The 15,703-nt window shown below is 38.5% G+C and overlaps 1 protein-coding gene across 2 annotated transcripts in view; it reads left to right on the top strand.

The window, feature by feature from the left end:
- The window catches only part of Cacna2d1 (calcium voltage-gated channel auxiliary subunit alpha2delta 1), a 440,143-nt gene that overhangs the window by 82,114 nt on the left and 342,326 nt on the right, over positions 1-15,703 (top strand). For both annotated transcript variants that reach the window (XM_059257264.1, XM_059257263.1), the window contains exon 3: positions 3,216-3,332. In XM_059257264.1, the coding sequence (XP_059113247.1) occupies positions 3,216-3,332 (117 nt within the window). The remainder of the gene's footprint in view (positions 1-3,215; positions 3,333-15,703) is intronic.

Here is a 15,703-nt window from a genome sequence, read left to right as displayed (position 1 = left end):
AAAATTAAAAAGCAAAGGTCCTTAGACCATGCTTCAAATAATGACAAATTAACACATTAAGATTATAGATATAGATTATGTTAGCGATGGGAAACTGAATGTACATATGTTATGAACAGATACCATGCCATCGTAAATCTCTATGTAAAATATTCTAACCTGAAAACTATTTTCTCTGTCTATATTGGGAAACTTTCATGAGATTCCCCAATATCTCTGATAATGAATACTATCATGTTTTTTAAAACCATAAAACTGAAGATAGTTCTTTCAGTGGGTGATTTTATAATATTGATTGTCTTTCATTGACTAAGAGAGTATTCCAATTATCATTTTCTATGTAAAATGGTATACTCAGCTATTCACACTGGCTTCCTTAACTTCATACACTTCAGTGTTATGAAGCAGATTTTGGTTTTATTTCTTGTGTTATCCAGCTTTCTATTACTATATGAAATACTCGAAGTAATTAACTGAAACAGTTTATTTTGACTTAGGAGGGATTCTGATCCATGAGTGACTGGCCTCATAGCTTTGGCCTGTGACAGGTGAGCACATCACGGTTGCAGAGTGTCGCAGAGTGAAAATGTTGACCTCATGGCCAGGAAGCAAAAGAGAAAAGTAGAGAGGATACTGGTGACCCCACTTTTCCTCAAGAGCATTTCCCCAAAGCTCTAAAAAGCTTCCAATAGGTCCTACCCCCATAAAAGTTCCAGTACCTCCAAAAAGTATCACTTTAACACAGGAGCAATTGGAGAACAGCTACTATTCCAACTATAGTATTTCTTAAGTATTTAAAAAAATACCAGAAAGAAAATTATATACATGTGAAAGAATTGAATTTGCAATCTATTCATTCTTGAAGACACCTAGTGACGTGTCTGGTACATGCTGAGACTTAGTAAATGTATGTCTGAATCCATCTCCAGTAATTGTGCAGTGCATTTTACACCCCCTGTACCACAAGAAAGATACATCAGTACATTTCACATCAATTAGCCCCATTGTTCTTACTGCAGAACTAACTGTCCTGGATCAATTAAAATGATGTTGAGGTTTATCTATTTGTAAACTTGAATCAATTGATCAATTCAAGTATTGATTTTCTAGAATCTCATTTTAGTCCAAAATAAAAGAGGTTCATGTTGGACAGAAATCTTCAAGGATAGCCGGGGTGTTTAAGACAGGACACGATAATCCATCCTAGGAAAGCATAAGCCATCTGGTGATATTCAGGAGACCTGGGTGAAACCAATGATGAGGTTTTTTTAACCACAAAACTAATGTTCCTGGAATGTTTTGAATGAAAATCTGCAAGGTCAGTGTTCAAAAGACTTCAGAGTTTTCATAAGTTGATCATTTTAAGAGCACATGGTGATTTAAATCCTTAAAAATACTAGTTAGCTAGCAATGTCCTAAAATCTATAGGCACAGGCACATGGGGATGTGTTTCAATGGCCAAGTGCTTTCCTAACAGGGGTGTCCCCCTGAGATCAGTCTTTAGCAATTTCCACTCCCCCAAATGTATACATAAATAAATGTGTGTGTGTGTGTGTGTGTGTGTGTGTGTGTGTGTGTGTGTCCCCGTCCGTCCGTCTGTCCTCATTGAAAACTCACATCTTCTTCGATGGATGAGTGTCAGAGTCTGTATCCAGTTAAAGCATTTGTCGTTTAGCATCCGTGCTCAGCTGGGGCCAGACTTTAGAGCACGGAGGGCCTGATTGATGCCAGAACAAAAGCACGTGGAGCTGGTTCTGGTGCATGCCTGGATTCACTTTCACAAGGCAATAAAAAGCTGCCAGGCCCTGGCTTTAAAGATGGTTTAGTCATGCATGTGAGCCCCATCTGCCCAGTGCATTGGGGATTTCCTTCTCAGATCAGCCCTCCAGCCAAATACAGCCACTGCGCCTGCCCCCACCCCTCCAGTTTCTCCTCTCCTGCTGGGAGTGGACAGGTTTTGTGAACCAGGTGCTGCCTATGCCACTGGAGGGAAATCCTTCTGCAGACACCAGGATGAGCCAGAAATGAGGTTGGGTCTTAATTTTATATAGTACATTAACTTTGGCATAGTTTATTCAGTGATTTAAATAAAAAGATACTCAAACAGAAAATACCCATATTTAATATGATAAAAGTAAAACCACCATTACAAAGCTATCCACAACTTTAACATGGACTCCAGTGTGGTGGTATTGTGTTCCCCAAAATATTGTGCACTCTAATAAACTTATCTGGGTTCAGAGACAGAACAGGCACAATATTAAACATAGAGGTTAGGCAGTGGTAGCACACGCCTTTAATCCTAGCATTCCAGAGGCAGAAATCCCTCTGGATCTCTGTGAGTTCAAGGCCACATTGGAAGCAGCCAGGCATGGTGACTCATGTCTTTAATCCCAGAAAGTGAGCCTTTAATCCCAGGGAGTGAGGCAGAAAGCAGAAAGGTATATAAGGCGTGAAGACCAGAAACTAGAAGCTTTTGGATGGTTAAGCTTTTAGGCTTTGGAGCAGCAGTTCAGGTGAGATTCATTCTGGATGAGGACACAGAGGCTTCCAGTCTGAGGAAACAGGATCAGCTGAGGAACTGGTGAGGTGAGGTAGCTGTGACTTGTTCTGCTTCTCTGATCTTCCAACATTCACCCCAATACCTGGCTCCAGGTTTGATTTTATTAATGAGACTCTTTAAGATTCGTGCTACACCCCAGTGCTTTCAAGTTTTCAAGTTCTCTAGATGTGAACTGTCTCGGAGGGCCTCTGTTCACTTCTGTGAACCACAGCAGCAGATTCATGAGCCTTCTCTCATTTCTTCTCTCTTTCTCCATAAACTTAAGAAGTAAACTTATCCTTCACAGTCACAGAGGGGAGAATGGCACGAAGACACCTAAGTCTCCTTTGTTCGCCATTCTTCAAAGGAGGGTGACAGTTAATATCAAGTTTTGAAGTTGGACCCACAGAAAAGCCTCGACCCCCCGCAGTGTACATGTGAACTGCTGGGACATGTTTATAATTAGTGGTCTGACCTTTTATTTTTGCAAGGTAGTAGTCTTTCAGAAAATTTATATTTACTTCTGTATGTTTTTCTGATGTATATACAGACTCTAGTCACGCTGAAGAAAAAGGAGTGGGTCTTTCTAAGGCTTTGCTCTGGGCTTTAAACACGTTCTAATGGATTCACAAGCCAAATAAACAGCCATTGCTCTTCTTTTCATTTGACACAGATTTATGAAAAATACCAAGAGCTGTATACCGTGGAGCCAAATAATGCACGCCAGCTGGTGGAAATTGCAGCCAGAGACATTGAGAAACTCCTGAGCAACCGATCTAAAGCCCTGGTGGTGAGTGAGAGCTTGTGTTTTCTCTCTTAGTCATTCCCCTGGGCTTTGGGTTATTTATGTTTCTTGCTGTGTTTGAGCTTTTTATTTGGTATACTTTTTTTTTTTCTCTTAGTAACTGTGTTCAACTGATGAGTTCATGGAATCAATGTGAATCTTAAATAAACAGATAATTTTCTTCTACCTGTTGCTTTATTTTTATTATATTACCACTTTCTTTAATCAGAGATGTATATTTAATGATTATATGCAAATTTATACCTATGTGAGTCATTATACATTATAATCTACTGAACACATTTTAATCTATACTGAAACATAATATCGTTATTATTGCTAGTATATAAACTGTAACACTCTCCTGTTCCATAATTCCACATTCCTACCAAAGGTGTCCAGTGTGCCAGATAATCAATTAACTACTTCTGACCTTTAAAAGAAGTTTTTCCTCTTATATTAGCTTTGCTATACAATTTTTAAAATTTTTCTGATTTTAAGTTGTAGTAATACATCATTCTGTATGTTGCCTTCAAGGCTTGCTTTTCTTCACCCATTTGTATAGTTTATTAGCTTTAATTTATATATAATTCCATTTCTGCATCATCCTGATACCACTTACTAGAGGACTGAGGTCATGCATAGTATTGAACCCTAAACCAGTACCTATGAGTGTCTGTGGGCGATTGGTTCAAAGACCCCTCCAATAGGCAGAGATTCACAGTCCTTTTTGTAAAATGATAGAATATTTCCATATAACCTGCATGCATCTTTCTGAATTCTCTAAATCATCTCTAAATTAATGACAATACCTAAGACAATGCAAATGATGCATGGGTGTTCTGCATACTCTGTTGCTTTAAGAAACAATAGTAGGAAAAACATACTGTACATGTACTGTACTAATCCAATTTTAAAAGTTACTTTCTGTCTCTGATATGGTGAATTTGCTGATGCAGAGCCATTGATCTAATTATACTGTATTTTTTCCTATGATCAAGTTTTAGTCATAAACTGATATGAGATTAATAACAATTAGTACTAATAAAATTACAGTAAAGTAATAAAAATTGTCTCCAAATATCTTGCTTAACTGTGTGCACTCATCTTGTGATGCTCTAAGATGATGCATGCCTAAGTGATGAAATGAGGTGAATGCACTAGGCATTATGTGATTGCAGACTGTAAGAACAGTGAGACTGTCATGGTCATGTGATAACTGGGGTGACTGATATACTGAATGACTGCAGAAAAGATTGCTTATGTACTATGGGTATCCTGGCTCAACAGGATGACTCATGTTCTGGGCAATATGTAGCGAGGTTTTATTATGGTATTCAGGATGGCATGAAATTTACAATGTATGGATTACTCATTTCTCAAATTTTACTGTTAATATTTTCAGGCTATGTAGGAACGTAGGTAATGGGCACCGAGGAAAATAAAAGCATAGATAATAAAGGATGATTATATTCACAGTCAGATACTACTTAAGGAGCATCATGGATTCAGTCCAGGATAGTAGAATTGCCAGACAAAGGTGAATTCACAAAATTACTTCATATGTTAGCTGTTTTCCCCAAACATTTTGTCTGCTTCGTTTTCTACTTGGAATATCTAAGATTATATTAGTTCATATTCTGAACAGATGCAGCAATGTCAGAGCTCTGAATGTTCTGCAAATAAATGGCTATAAAATGGGATGTAGCTCTGCTAATTCCTGAAGAGAAAGTACTTTCAGTCTGAAGAGGTATACACTCAGTCATTGTTCTTTAGTCTCAAGTGAAATATCTATTCATATCATTTGCACACTTGTGTTCTTTTCATTGATTTATAGGTGGTCAATTCTTGGTGTTATGTAAACTATTTAATTTTTATTTGTAGCTTTTTAATTGTCTTTGTTGTGTATTTTGATAAATTCTTCATTTTAATGTAATCAAAGTCAACTTTATATCACTAGTATTTTTGAGTGTTCTGTTTGGAGAAGTTCTCCATTACTATTAAATCATATATTCTATTTAAAATATGATTAATTGTAAAGATTCCTAAATTTTGTTTTCCATATTGAAGTATTTAATACATCTGCAACAGAATTGGTATATAATTTCAGGTTTCAATTTAAATTAACCCTTTTCCAGATGATTTTCCCATGACCATTAATTGGTCACCTCAGTCTTTTACCATATGTATTTTTAAAGAAGTACCTTCAGGCTATCAGAACTTATTTTTTATCTATATTTATATTTTATATTTTACCTATATTTATGTTTGTCTAAATAATATAGGTTCAGTGTGTAATTAATCTGGAAAATCTAGACTGGGGTTTTGTTTTTGACATTATTATTGATGCAGAAAACTTTGAGAAATACTTTATATCTCCATACTGTTCTCTTGGCCTTCGAAAGTTTATGTACATTCGTAGGCACTTATAAATCCTTTGATTATGGTTCTTAAGGCATCTACAATCTGATCTTTTTGTAATGTAGTAAGTAGGAATGTCTACTGTTATATCTGGTTTATCAGATTTCTATTTCAATATTTATTATAATTTAAAATATTTAAAATATGCAGCAAGTTTATCCATGGTAAGATAAACTTGTTAAAAGTATTATAACCTTCAATTTTCTTGAGATTAATTTCATTTTAAAACACTTAGAGATATAAATGTTTGCAACCTAAACTTTAATAGCATTAAGGTACTTCCTATTTAAGTGCTGAAGATCCTGATAATATCTGTAAGATACTGTTCAATGGAGTCGTATGCATTATGTCTTAACCAGATTGACATGGGGAGGCAGGAACAGCTTTTGAGACTTTTTTTATTTCTCATTTCTGGTTGAAGCTAAAGACACCTGATGTAGTCTTTGAATTCTGTGGGGGATCGGTTATGATATTAACTGCATGATAGCAGAGTACAGAAGTCATAATGGCTAATTAGCATAGAATTAGTTAGATTTTATGTCTGGGAGAAAGGTTCATGTTTGTTTTCATACTAAGTACATTATTTAACTTACTTGATTCCAAAAAAATAGAAAAGATGATTTCATAGGGAAATATTTTGAAGTTAATTGAAACACAGGTGCTATGTTATTCTGTGAATGAATGCAAGATGGCATTTTTAATTTACTTCTGTTTTTGCTGTAGGCTATAGGAAGGGAGGCATCTAGATTAAAGTAGCTTTAGTTTACCTGGGTGTTATATAATTTTATACAAAGTATAGTTGAAAAATCATGAACATGCAAATAATAGGTAGATGATAGAATTATTATCAGTTAGACTTTATTGAATGCTGATTACCAAATAGAATGAGGTAATGGTTCCTCACAGTAACACTATGGTGTAGGTACGGTTACTAGACTCACTTTTCAATGTAGAAACTGGGTCTTTCAGGGCCCTTGAAACTTGCCCAAGGAAATATATCTAATAAGTAATATATGCAGTGCTTTCAGACTTCAATATGCACACATATCACGTATGGTTCTGGTTAAAATGCAGACTTTTATTGAGTAGCCCGAGCTTGGGATACATTTCTAACAAGCGTCTGGGTGCTGCTCATGCCCTTGATGAAACCAATTGGGCCTCAGAAGAGGAGAGGAGGCAAATCCAGGTGTTGCTGATTTTAGGCACTGCTTCCCAAACTACACAAGTCTATCCTTTATCTGCAGAAGTGTAGAACAGAGAAGGGGAGAGGACAACTAAATGCGCTTGTTGAACTTTTCATTCTATTGTGTATGTGGAAGAGAAGAGGGCCTGGGAGTGCTCTAAAGATATGTCACAGTGGCAGCCATTTGTTTGTGTTAGTTGATTATAGGTATCCTGTCCCTACAAATACCCTATTTAACCTTTAATGTCCACACTGACAATTTCAGCCATCTTATTTCTAAGATTTATCTGTTTTATGACTTATTTTTTCTAAACATTTCTTCAAAAATATCTGGAAAGCCGGATCAATATGATTGTCCTGATAATTGGATTACTTGTAACACAACCTTGGATGTTTAGGAGTAAAAGTGAAATAACTATTTAATACTGCTATTAGCATGCACTTCAGCATGAACTAGTCTGAGATGTCTGCAGGTGTTAACAAGCCATCCATGGGAGGAAGCTTATCAACAAAACAGTCCAATGGTGTCCCCTGAGAGATGGACATAAATGAAATCAGTGGTCTCTGTTCAACAGCTGGCTGAGTCAAGGGATCTGCTTGGGAAATAAAGATCTCTAGGCATTTTGTTAAGAGAAAATGGGATCAAAGTCAGAATAAACAAATTTTTCACTTGACACTTTTCCAATTATAACATATACTTTCTCCCTCTTGTCGTCCCAGTAACTTTAATTAAAATGGCTCTAATTTATTATGAAGCTTTAAATACTGTAATTTGCTCTACTTAATTTAACTGATATTCAAAACATGAGTTGAAAATGAAAAGATGAAAATCTTAAGTATTTTTAACTCACTATGAAATTGTTTTGTTTGACTGCTTCTGGAAGGACTAGATTATCATCTAACTGAATAGTTTAACTATGTCTTTTAAGGTGTTAGGCTAATAGTTTTACATTTCTTACATGCTATTGTGTAATTTGTCTGGTGGAGAAGCCCTCCATCTAGGGTATCAGCAACAGTCTGTTGCAGGTCTTTGGACTGCCAGCTCCCAAATAATGACATGGAGACTTCTAAGTAATTATGAAAACTTGGCCTTAGCTTAGGCTTGTTCCCAGCTACCTCTTAGAACTTAAATTAACTTGTCTATATTAATCTATGTTCTGCCAAGTAGCTTGTTACCTCTCCTCAGTGCGGTACATCTGACTTCCTCTGTGTCTGGCTGGTGAATCCCCCACCAATCAGATTCTTCATCTGAGTTCCCCTCTCTCCCTGAAAGTTCCGCCTGTCCTCTCTTGCCTAGGTATTGGGCATTCAGCTCTTTTATTAAAGCAATCAGAAGGTGCCTTAGGCAGGTGAGGTAAAACAAAGATCTTCACACAGTGTGATCAAATATCCTATAACAAGAGTCAGATGAAACAATTCCATCCAAAGCTAGCCTAGTGAACCAACAATTTATCTGTGTTACTCAAAGAGCATGGGTGACTTGGCACACTGCATCACTGAACAGCACGCCCCAGAACTGGTGATGAGCTGTGAAAACTATCAGTAGAATTCCTTGCACAGGTTGCCTGTTCTTAGAGTTCCACTGAAGAGTCTTATCTACTCCAGCAGTTGTTCATTGCTTATATAATCTCATTGAAGGACCTTATGAATCTTTTGACATTCTTGTGAATTGTTATAACATTAACTTGATCTCTGAGCCTCCCCCACCCACTTCTTGATGGGATGTTACAATCTGGAAGAAATAGTGACACAAGACTCCACCCCTTCATCTGACTTTTCTATTTTCCTTTGCTCTCCACAGTGTTCCTTATTCATTCACTGTACACTATGGATGTTGGATTATTTTCTCCCATACATGGCTGGATGCTTGCCTACAATGTCACGGTAGCAGTTACTTATTCTCTGCAGTTTGACGAATCATGCTTCTCTACAGTAACCACTGTCTACTGAAAAAAAGAAAGTTTCCTCTAGGACCAATGCTGACAGCAGTATCAATCTATGGATGTAAATAGAAATATTGAAAAGACACTGATAGGCATTTCACATTTTTTTTTAACAAAATAGTGAAAATAGCCTCCACACTGAACCAAATTTGGGATTCCAGGTCTAAAATCCAGACAGAAAGCACTTTGGTTGCACCTGTAATTGTTATGCCACTATTGTATAAGTAGGTACCTCTTGTCTAACCGAGCAAACCTCTTGGTAACGATTCTTTCACAGCACCCTACATAGCATCCATGATGGTTCAAATCCAGGAGGCAGACAGTGAACTTTCAGCTGATTTACAGCTTAATTTTTCCATGATCTGCAGCCAAAGTGTGCAGTGTATTCAGAAGTAAGGTCACACTGTCTGGTTTTGACCTGAAAGCAACACTATCATGTGGAGTGCCTGAATGGCCTTTGTGGTCAAGTCATGAGGAAGTAACTAACTTGGGACAGTGACATTTCATTCATTGATTATTCCACACACATGTGCTGTGGAATAATCCTCCTGTACATCGTGTAAATTATGCTCTCATTTGTTTAATAAAGAAGCTGACTGATCAACATCTAGACAGGATAAGGATAGGCAGAAAAACCAAACTAAGGAGGGCAAGAGGAAGGGAGGAGTTGAGGGAGACTCAAGCCAGCTGCCCAAGATGCCAGGGAACCGGTAAAGCCACAGCCATGTAGCAATGCGTAGATGAATAGAAATGGGTTAATTTAAATGTAAGAGCTAGTAAGTAATAAGCCTGAGCTAACGACTGAGCATTTTGTAATTAATATAAGCTTTTGTGTGTTTATTTGGGACGGGGTGGTGCGGACAGAAAACTCCACCTCTGTTTACATGTATTCGTGTGTGTATGTATATATGTGTGTGTGAGAGTGTGTATGTGTTTATGTATAACATATTTTAGTGGGTTATTGCCTACCTCAGTGAAAAGCTTTATCTTTCCACCTGTACTCTGTGTCATTTTTACCTTCCTTCACTCTTTTTGTGAACATTGCTCAAACTTTAATGCCTTTCATATACTCAAAACCAGTAAAGGGGACTTTTGTTAGTATTTCTTTAAGAACTGTCTCACAGAAATTGCCACACTTTATTTTGAGTGACCTGGCCTGGCCCATTGTCTGACTTTCTTTCATGCCCTGCTGATTTAATAAATTCACATGCTACTCTGTCATTCAGATCTACCAGAGCCTCCCTTACCTCATTTTGTCTCAGGGTTTATCAAAGGCAATAAAGTGCTATACCACTGCCAAGGTCCCATATGCTTTAACTTCTTTATGAGATCTAGTGTGAACCCAGTTTTATCCACCCCAGCTGACTTGACATCAAACACCACTTTTCTCACACCAAATTTCTCAGTAATACATGTTCCCCATTTATTTATTGTCTTCCGGCCAGTGAGATCCATGGGGACCCCAGCTGGCAATAACATAGTGTTCCCAGTGGCTTCTATGATTTTGTCCATCAGGGGCTGATTTGTCTTGGACGGCCTCGGTTTACAGTCTTTGTCTCAAGGAAGGTTAAGTAGTAATGTGGCTGAATTGTTCTGCTTCCATGGCACCCAGATTGATGCTGTCCAGTCCCCATTGCACAGCCTCATGAACCAAGCTGTGAAGACTCTGGCTTCTTGTGTGATGTTTTCCAGAGATGATGGCTCAGTGGGGAAAGAACTTGTTGTGCAAATCTGGCCGGCTGCATCTGGTCCCCAGAACTCACATGAAGGTGAAAGAATCAATGTCACAAAGTTGTCCTGTCTTTCGTATGCCTGCCATGTCACATGTGTCCTTCCCCCAATAACAGGAATGATTCTATCACAAATAATCATAAACTTAAAGTCTCCCCCAACTTAAGCAATTTAAATATAAAGTATTAAGTATATTTTTCTCTACTGAGCCATTATTAAAGCCCGCATCTGCATGCCAAATCATGCATTTTTCCCCTTCTGCATTAGTGGTCAGGCTTGAGGGGTATTTTCTGTCACTTCTAGAACTTCCTTCCTGCTCATTGCCCAAAGCTCAGGAGATTCAAGTTGTTGGACACCAGTAAGGACTCGTTAGGACAAATCTAATTTGTACTCTTTCTTTCTAAGTACTCTGTCAGCTCTAAGAAAATACCTCCATCTCATTCTGTTTTGTTTTTTTTTTCTGCTGTGCTGATAAATAGAGGATTCTGAGGACAACATCCATATGTCTTTTTCCCATTCTGATCGCTTCCTTACATGGGGAGGTAATTTCTGAGTGGAAAGTTTAAAGTCAGTTGCCTGGATAGGTTGCTCACAAAGCATTCCGTTCTTCTTTCAGAGACTGCAGTATATTCTCTACTCTGACTACCATTTGGGAGTATCTCTATACTTGGTAGCTCTCTATCAAAATGTAGGCTTGATACCCCATATTGCATAGAGGAAAATGGCCACCCTGGGATTCTCCCCACAGATAATCCAGCATCACATATTTCTACATACCTTATTACCTGTAGCAGGGCAACCAACTGCTCTTCCACTAAGGAGGCATACCATCCCATACTACCTGCACGAAAGTAGCCATGTGTGGATTGCCATTTTTTATGCCATTGTTGATGCTCCGCACATAGACAGATCACCCTCAGTTCCAAGTGGTATCAACTTACAGCACGGGCCATGCACCTCTTCCTTTCCAGCTCATTTTCAGACCCCTGTGTGGGTACCAACAGTGGTAAGACTTTCCTCTGAGGGAACACGAACATTTGTTTACTCACCCAAAAAAGGGCAGTCCAGAAATATGAATCTGCCTATATCTGACTTGCTGAATGAATGAATTTATTGTGCTTACTTACAAGAACACTGGGGAAGAGTTGTTTGTGGGAACGCGGATGATTCAGGTAGCCGTATCACTAGGAAGCCTGCCGGAGCATTAGTGGAGACAGTGCCGTTTGCAGGCAGTTTCACTGAAGAGGCAACTGTTCTCCAGAACTGATTACTCCTCACAACTCAGAGTCTTCTAATTTTCTTGTGAATCCAAGTGAATTTCTTGTCGCTTTCATTCCTCGGTTAGAGAGTTCCTCAATCCAGAGGAAGTAGTTACATAGAGCCAGTAGGATTTGTGAAAATGTGGATGTCCAAGTCTTCATCTCTGGTGGCTTGAGAAACAGAAGCAGATAATCCATGAAAAATTGAATCCATGCAAATGAGAAAAAAGTACAAGGAAGAACTATGAAATTCTTTAGTGGTACAAAGAATTGAAAGTTTATTGAATTTATTTAAAAGGAGTCTCAGGTTTCCTCTTGTGAGAACATACTAAGTGAGCGGAATAAGAGAGAAGTGTTGAATAATGGTTTGGGAGCAAACAACTGACAGGGAGTTTGTCTAGAGTTTTGTGAAGACAGTGAAGCACAGTGGTGAGTCTGGACGGAGGTTGTTCCTGATTGTCCAAGAATGGAGGACAGACAGATAAGCATGCTTATGGTCTGCAGAGAAACTGTCTGTCAAACTAGAAGATAACGAGAGACCTCTGAGTGAAAGCAAGGTAGAACAGGGAGATGGAATTTATCTTTAAAAAGTAGCTGAGATCTGTCAGGAGGATATTACTATTAAATACAAAATACAAATAGAACAAATAAAGAAGGTAGAGGAAAAAGTTCAAAGCTGTTCTTCATGCACACTTAATTTCTTGATAAAGGAGAAGGCAATATTGCATGCAAAAAATAGATTTGCAGATATTGGAGAGTGAGGCAAAGGAGAATAAAATTTAAAAAGATGGAACGAGCCTGCCATTTGGAATTAATGACTAATGAATAAAATGGACTTACTAACATTGTAAAAGAACGGAGGATACAAAATGCCCTTCTGTGACATCCTAAGAAACATAAGGATTTCAGAGCAGCCCCCCAAATTCTGTTTGTACATATATATGCATGCATGCATATTTTAGATCTTGTCCATAATCTTTCCTGAGAGTTTAAACTTATCCACATTCAAGAGACCAAGAGAAAAATTCCTCTGGTAAAGAATGTGAAATATGGCTCCATTTCTTTATTACAGTAAAAAAAATAGACTTTTCTTTCTTTAATCGTATTGTGAGTGTCTTTGAGAGGATGACTCAGAAAGCTAGTATGTCCAAGTTGGTGATTTAAAAATACAAACAAACTAGGTAAACCGCCATTAACTGTACAAAGCTGAAATTACTTTTACCTGTTTTGATTAGAAGCCTATGAAAGCTAAAAGTGAAGCCCTAGGTTAGGGTTCCACAACTCAGCAGAGAGTCCACTGAGCTCAGGCTTCCACACAATTCAGGAGAGAGTCCACTGAGCACAGGATTCCACACAACTCAGGAGAGAGTCCACTGAGCACAGGATTCCATGCAACTCAGGAGAGAGTCCACTGAGTACAGGATTCCATACAACTCAGCAGAGAGTCCACTGAGCACAGGCTTCCACACAACTCAGCAGATAGTCCATTGAGCACAGGCTTCCACACAACTGAAGAGAGTCCACTGAGCACAGGCTTCCACACAACTCAGGAGAGAGTCCACTGAGCACAGGATTCCACACAACTCAGGAGAGAGTCCACTGAGCACAGAATTCCATGCAAACCTGGGCAGAAATGCAGCTCATGGCTAGAGCTATTCTGAAACTCCGTCTAACAGAGTTGCATGCCAGGGCAAAGGAGTTCAGCTAAGAGAGGGTAAAAATACAGTGTCAGTTAGGAACTGAGGGCCGAGGGTATGAAGCCACAAGTATGGCAGTTTAAAGTCCTAGGTAAAACTAAACAATCCAGGAAAACACCGCAAGAGAGGAACAGTGTTAATCATCCATTAATCCCAGGACGTCAACACAAAAAATAGTCAAAGAAGCTGCAATGGCCAGATTTCTCCTAGGGACATTGCTGAAACCACCCTTCATGAGCTGGAAAGTAGGTTCAGGATGAGCTCTGGAGACACTCTGAGGAGGAATGTGAGTGTCTGCTGTACTCCCTACCTAACGCTTCTCTCTTCAAAACGGTGGTAAGCTGGCAGTAGGGTTATAAATAATATTTATTCATTTGCTTGTTTATTATTTTAAGAGACAGGGGCTCACCATGTTGTCCAGGTTGCTTTTGAACGCCTAGACTTGTGTGATCTTCCTGCCTCAGTTTCCAAAGTAGCTGGGACTTCAAGCATATACCACTCTGCCTAGCTTCAATCACTTTTAAGTCAGCTTGGTTTTCAAGCAAGATTACATATTTTAATTGAATGAATGAGACTTTTTAGGATTGAAACATTTGTATATAATGGTGAATGTAAGTTATGAAACCTCTAAAATGACATCCTGTTCAAATATGGTTAGTAGTCAGGCTGAGTAAAAGGTTATTTAAACAGATTGTAGATTTATTTCCCTCATTCAGGAAGAGATTTCCAGAAGTGACTCAGTGACTCTCCCTCTGGTGGTCTGTTTTTTCCTTGTATCTGACTCTCTAGGAGAGCGCTCTCTCTCTCTCTCTCTCTCTCTCTCTCTCTCTCTCTCTCTCTCTCTCTCTCTCTCTCTCTCTCCTGTGTGTGTGTGTTTTACACAGGTGTTATAATATTTATTGGGACCAATGCCTCTCTGGAGTACTCTTAGTAAAAATGTATATCCTACCAGCTTGGGGTGAAGCTAATTAAGGTTTTCTACAGATTTAATGTGAATTTTAGGGAAGAAATTCTAGAGAAAACTCCTTTTAAAGAATAAAGGAAAGAGGAACTAATAGGTGGCACTTAGTGAGCAGTGCTGTGGTCCACAGCCATCCCGAGGCTCCTTTGATAGTGTTAACATGGTTTCTCCTCTGTAGACTCAGCTCACTCCCGCGTTATAGATGAGACAGGGCAATTTTGGAGAAATCTATAATTTTCCCATCATTATTGAGTTAGAAAACAATTCAAAACCAGCTGTGTCTCTCCACTGAGATCTTGGTGTTTGCTTATGTCCCCCTTTAGGAGTTTAAAGGCTTGGGAGATCAACTCATTTAATTTTTCTCAGTGCACTGTGTAAAACTAAAACAGATTACGTGGCTCCACCAAATCATTTTTGAAATGAGAAGTTAAGATATGAGTTCTTTTTTCTTTGTTTATTTTGTTTTGTTTTTGGTTTTTTGAGACAGGGTTTCTCTGTGTAGCTTTGCGCCTTTCCTGGAACTCGCTTTGTAGACCAGGCTGGCCTCGAACTCACAGAGATCCGCCTGCCTCTGCCTCCCGGGATTAAAGGCATGCGCCACCACCGCCCGGCATGAGTTCTTAAATATAGCTTACCTCACTCTTAGCCATATGTGCTTCCTCAATTCTGCTAGCCAGAGTTTATTTGTCCTGTCAAATCAAAGCATTCTGTACAGGTGGCATGTAACTATTATGACCAAGGAAGTCACACTAATAATGCCTCCATTGGGCACCATAGGATCATTGTATTTACGTTTTGTGAAGCAAACATTTTCATCTATTTTGTTTGTTAGCCCTCTGAATCCAGCAGCCACCCAGAACAGAGTTTGGCTACTATCTTTGCCAAATCAGATATAGACATATTCTACAAATCTTTCAGTTCATAGTTTTTGAGAAAAAAAAGTTTATATTTGAAGTTGAGAAAATAAATTTATTTTGCATATGAGAAAGAGTGCCGTATTTCTGTTCCTTTACTTTTTTACTGATACAAGTAATGGAACTATTACACCCTGCAAGTTCGGGGCGCTAACAGCATGGTATTTGAACAGTCTAATCTGGCTTATATTCTAAATGCAGTTATTGTTGTGATTAGAGCTCAAGACTGTCTCTTGAAGACGTATGCCTTAAAGACTTGAATGCCAAC

The sequence above is a fragment of the Peromyscus eremicus genome, chromosome 3 (assembly GCF_949786415.1).
Source record: "Peromyscus eremicus chromosome 3, PerEre_H2_v1, whole genome shotgun sequence".
Taxonomy (NCBI): Eukaryota; Metazoa; Chordata; class Mammalia; order Rodentia; family Cricetidae; genus Peromyscus; species Peromyscus eremicus.
The sequence above is the reverse complement of the archived record's forward strand: the minus strand, read 5'-3'. Positions and strand labels throughout refer to the sequence as shown.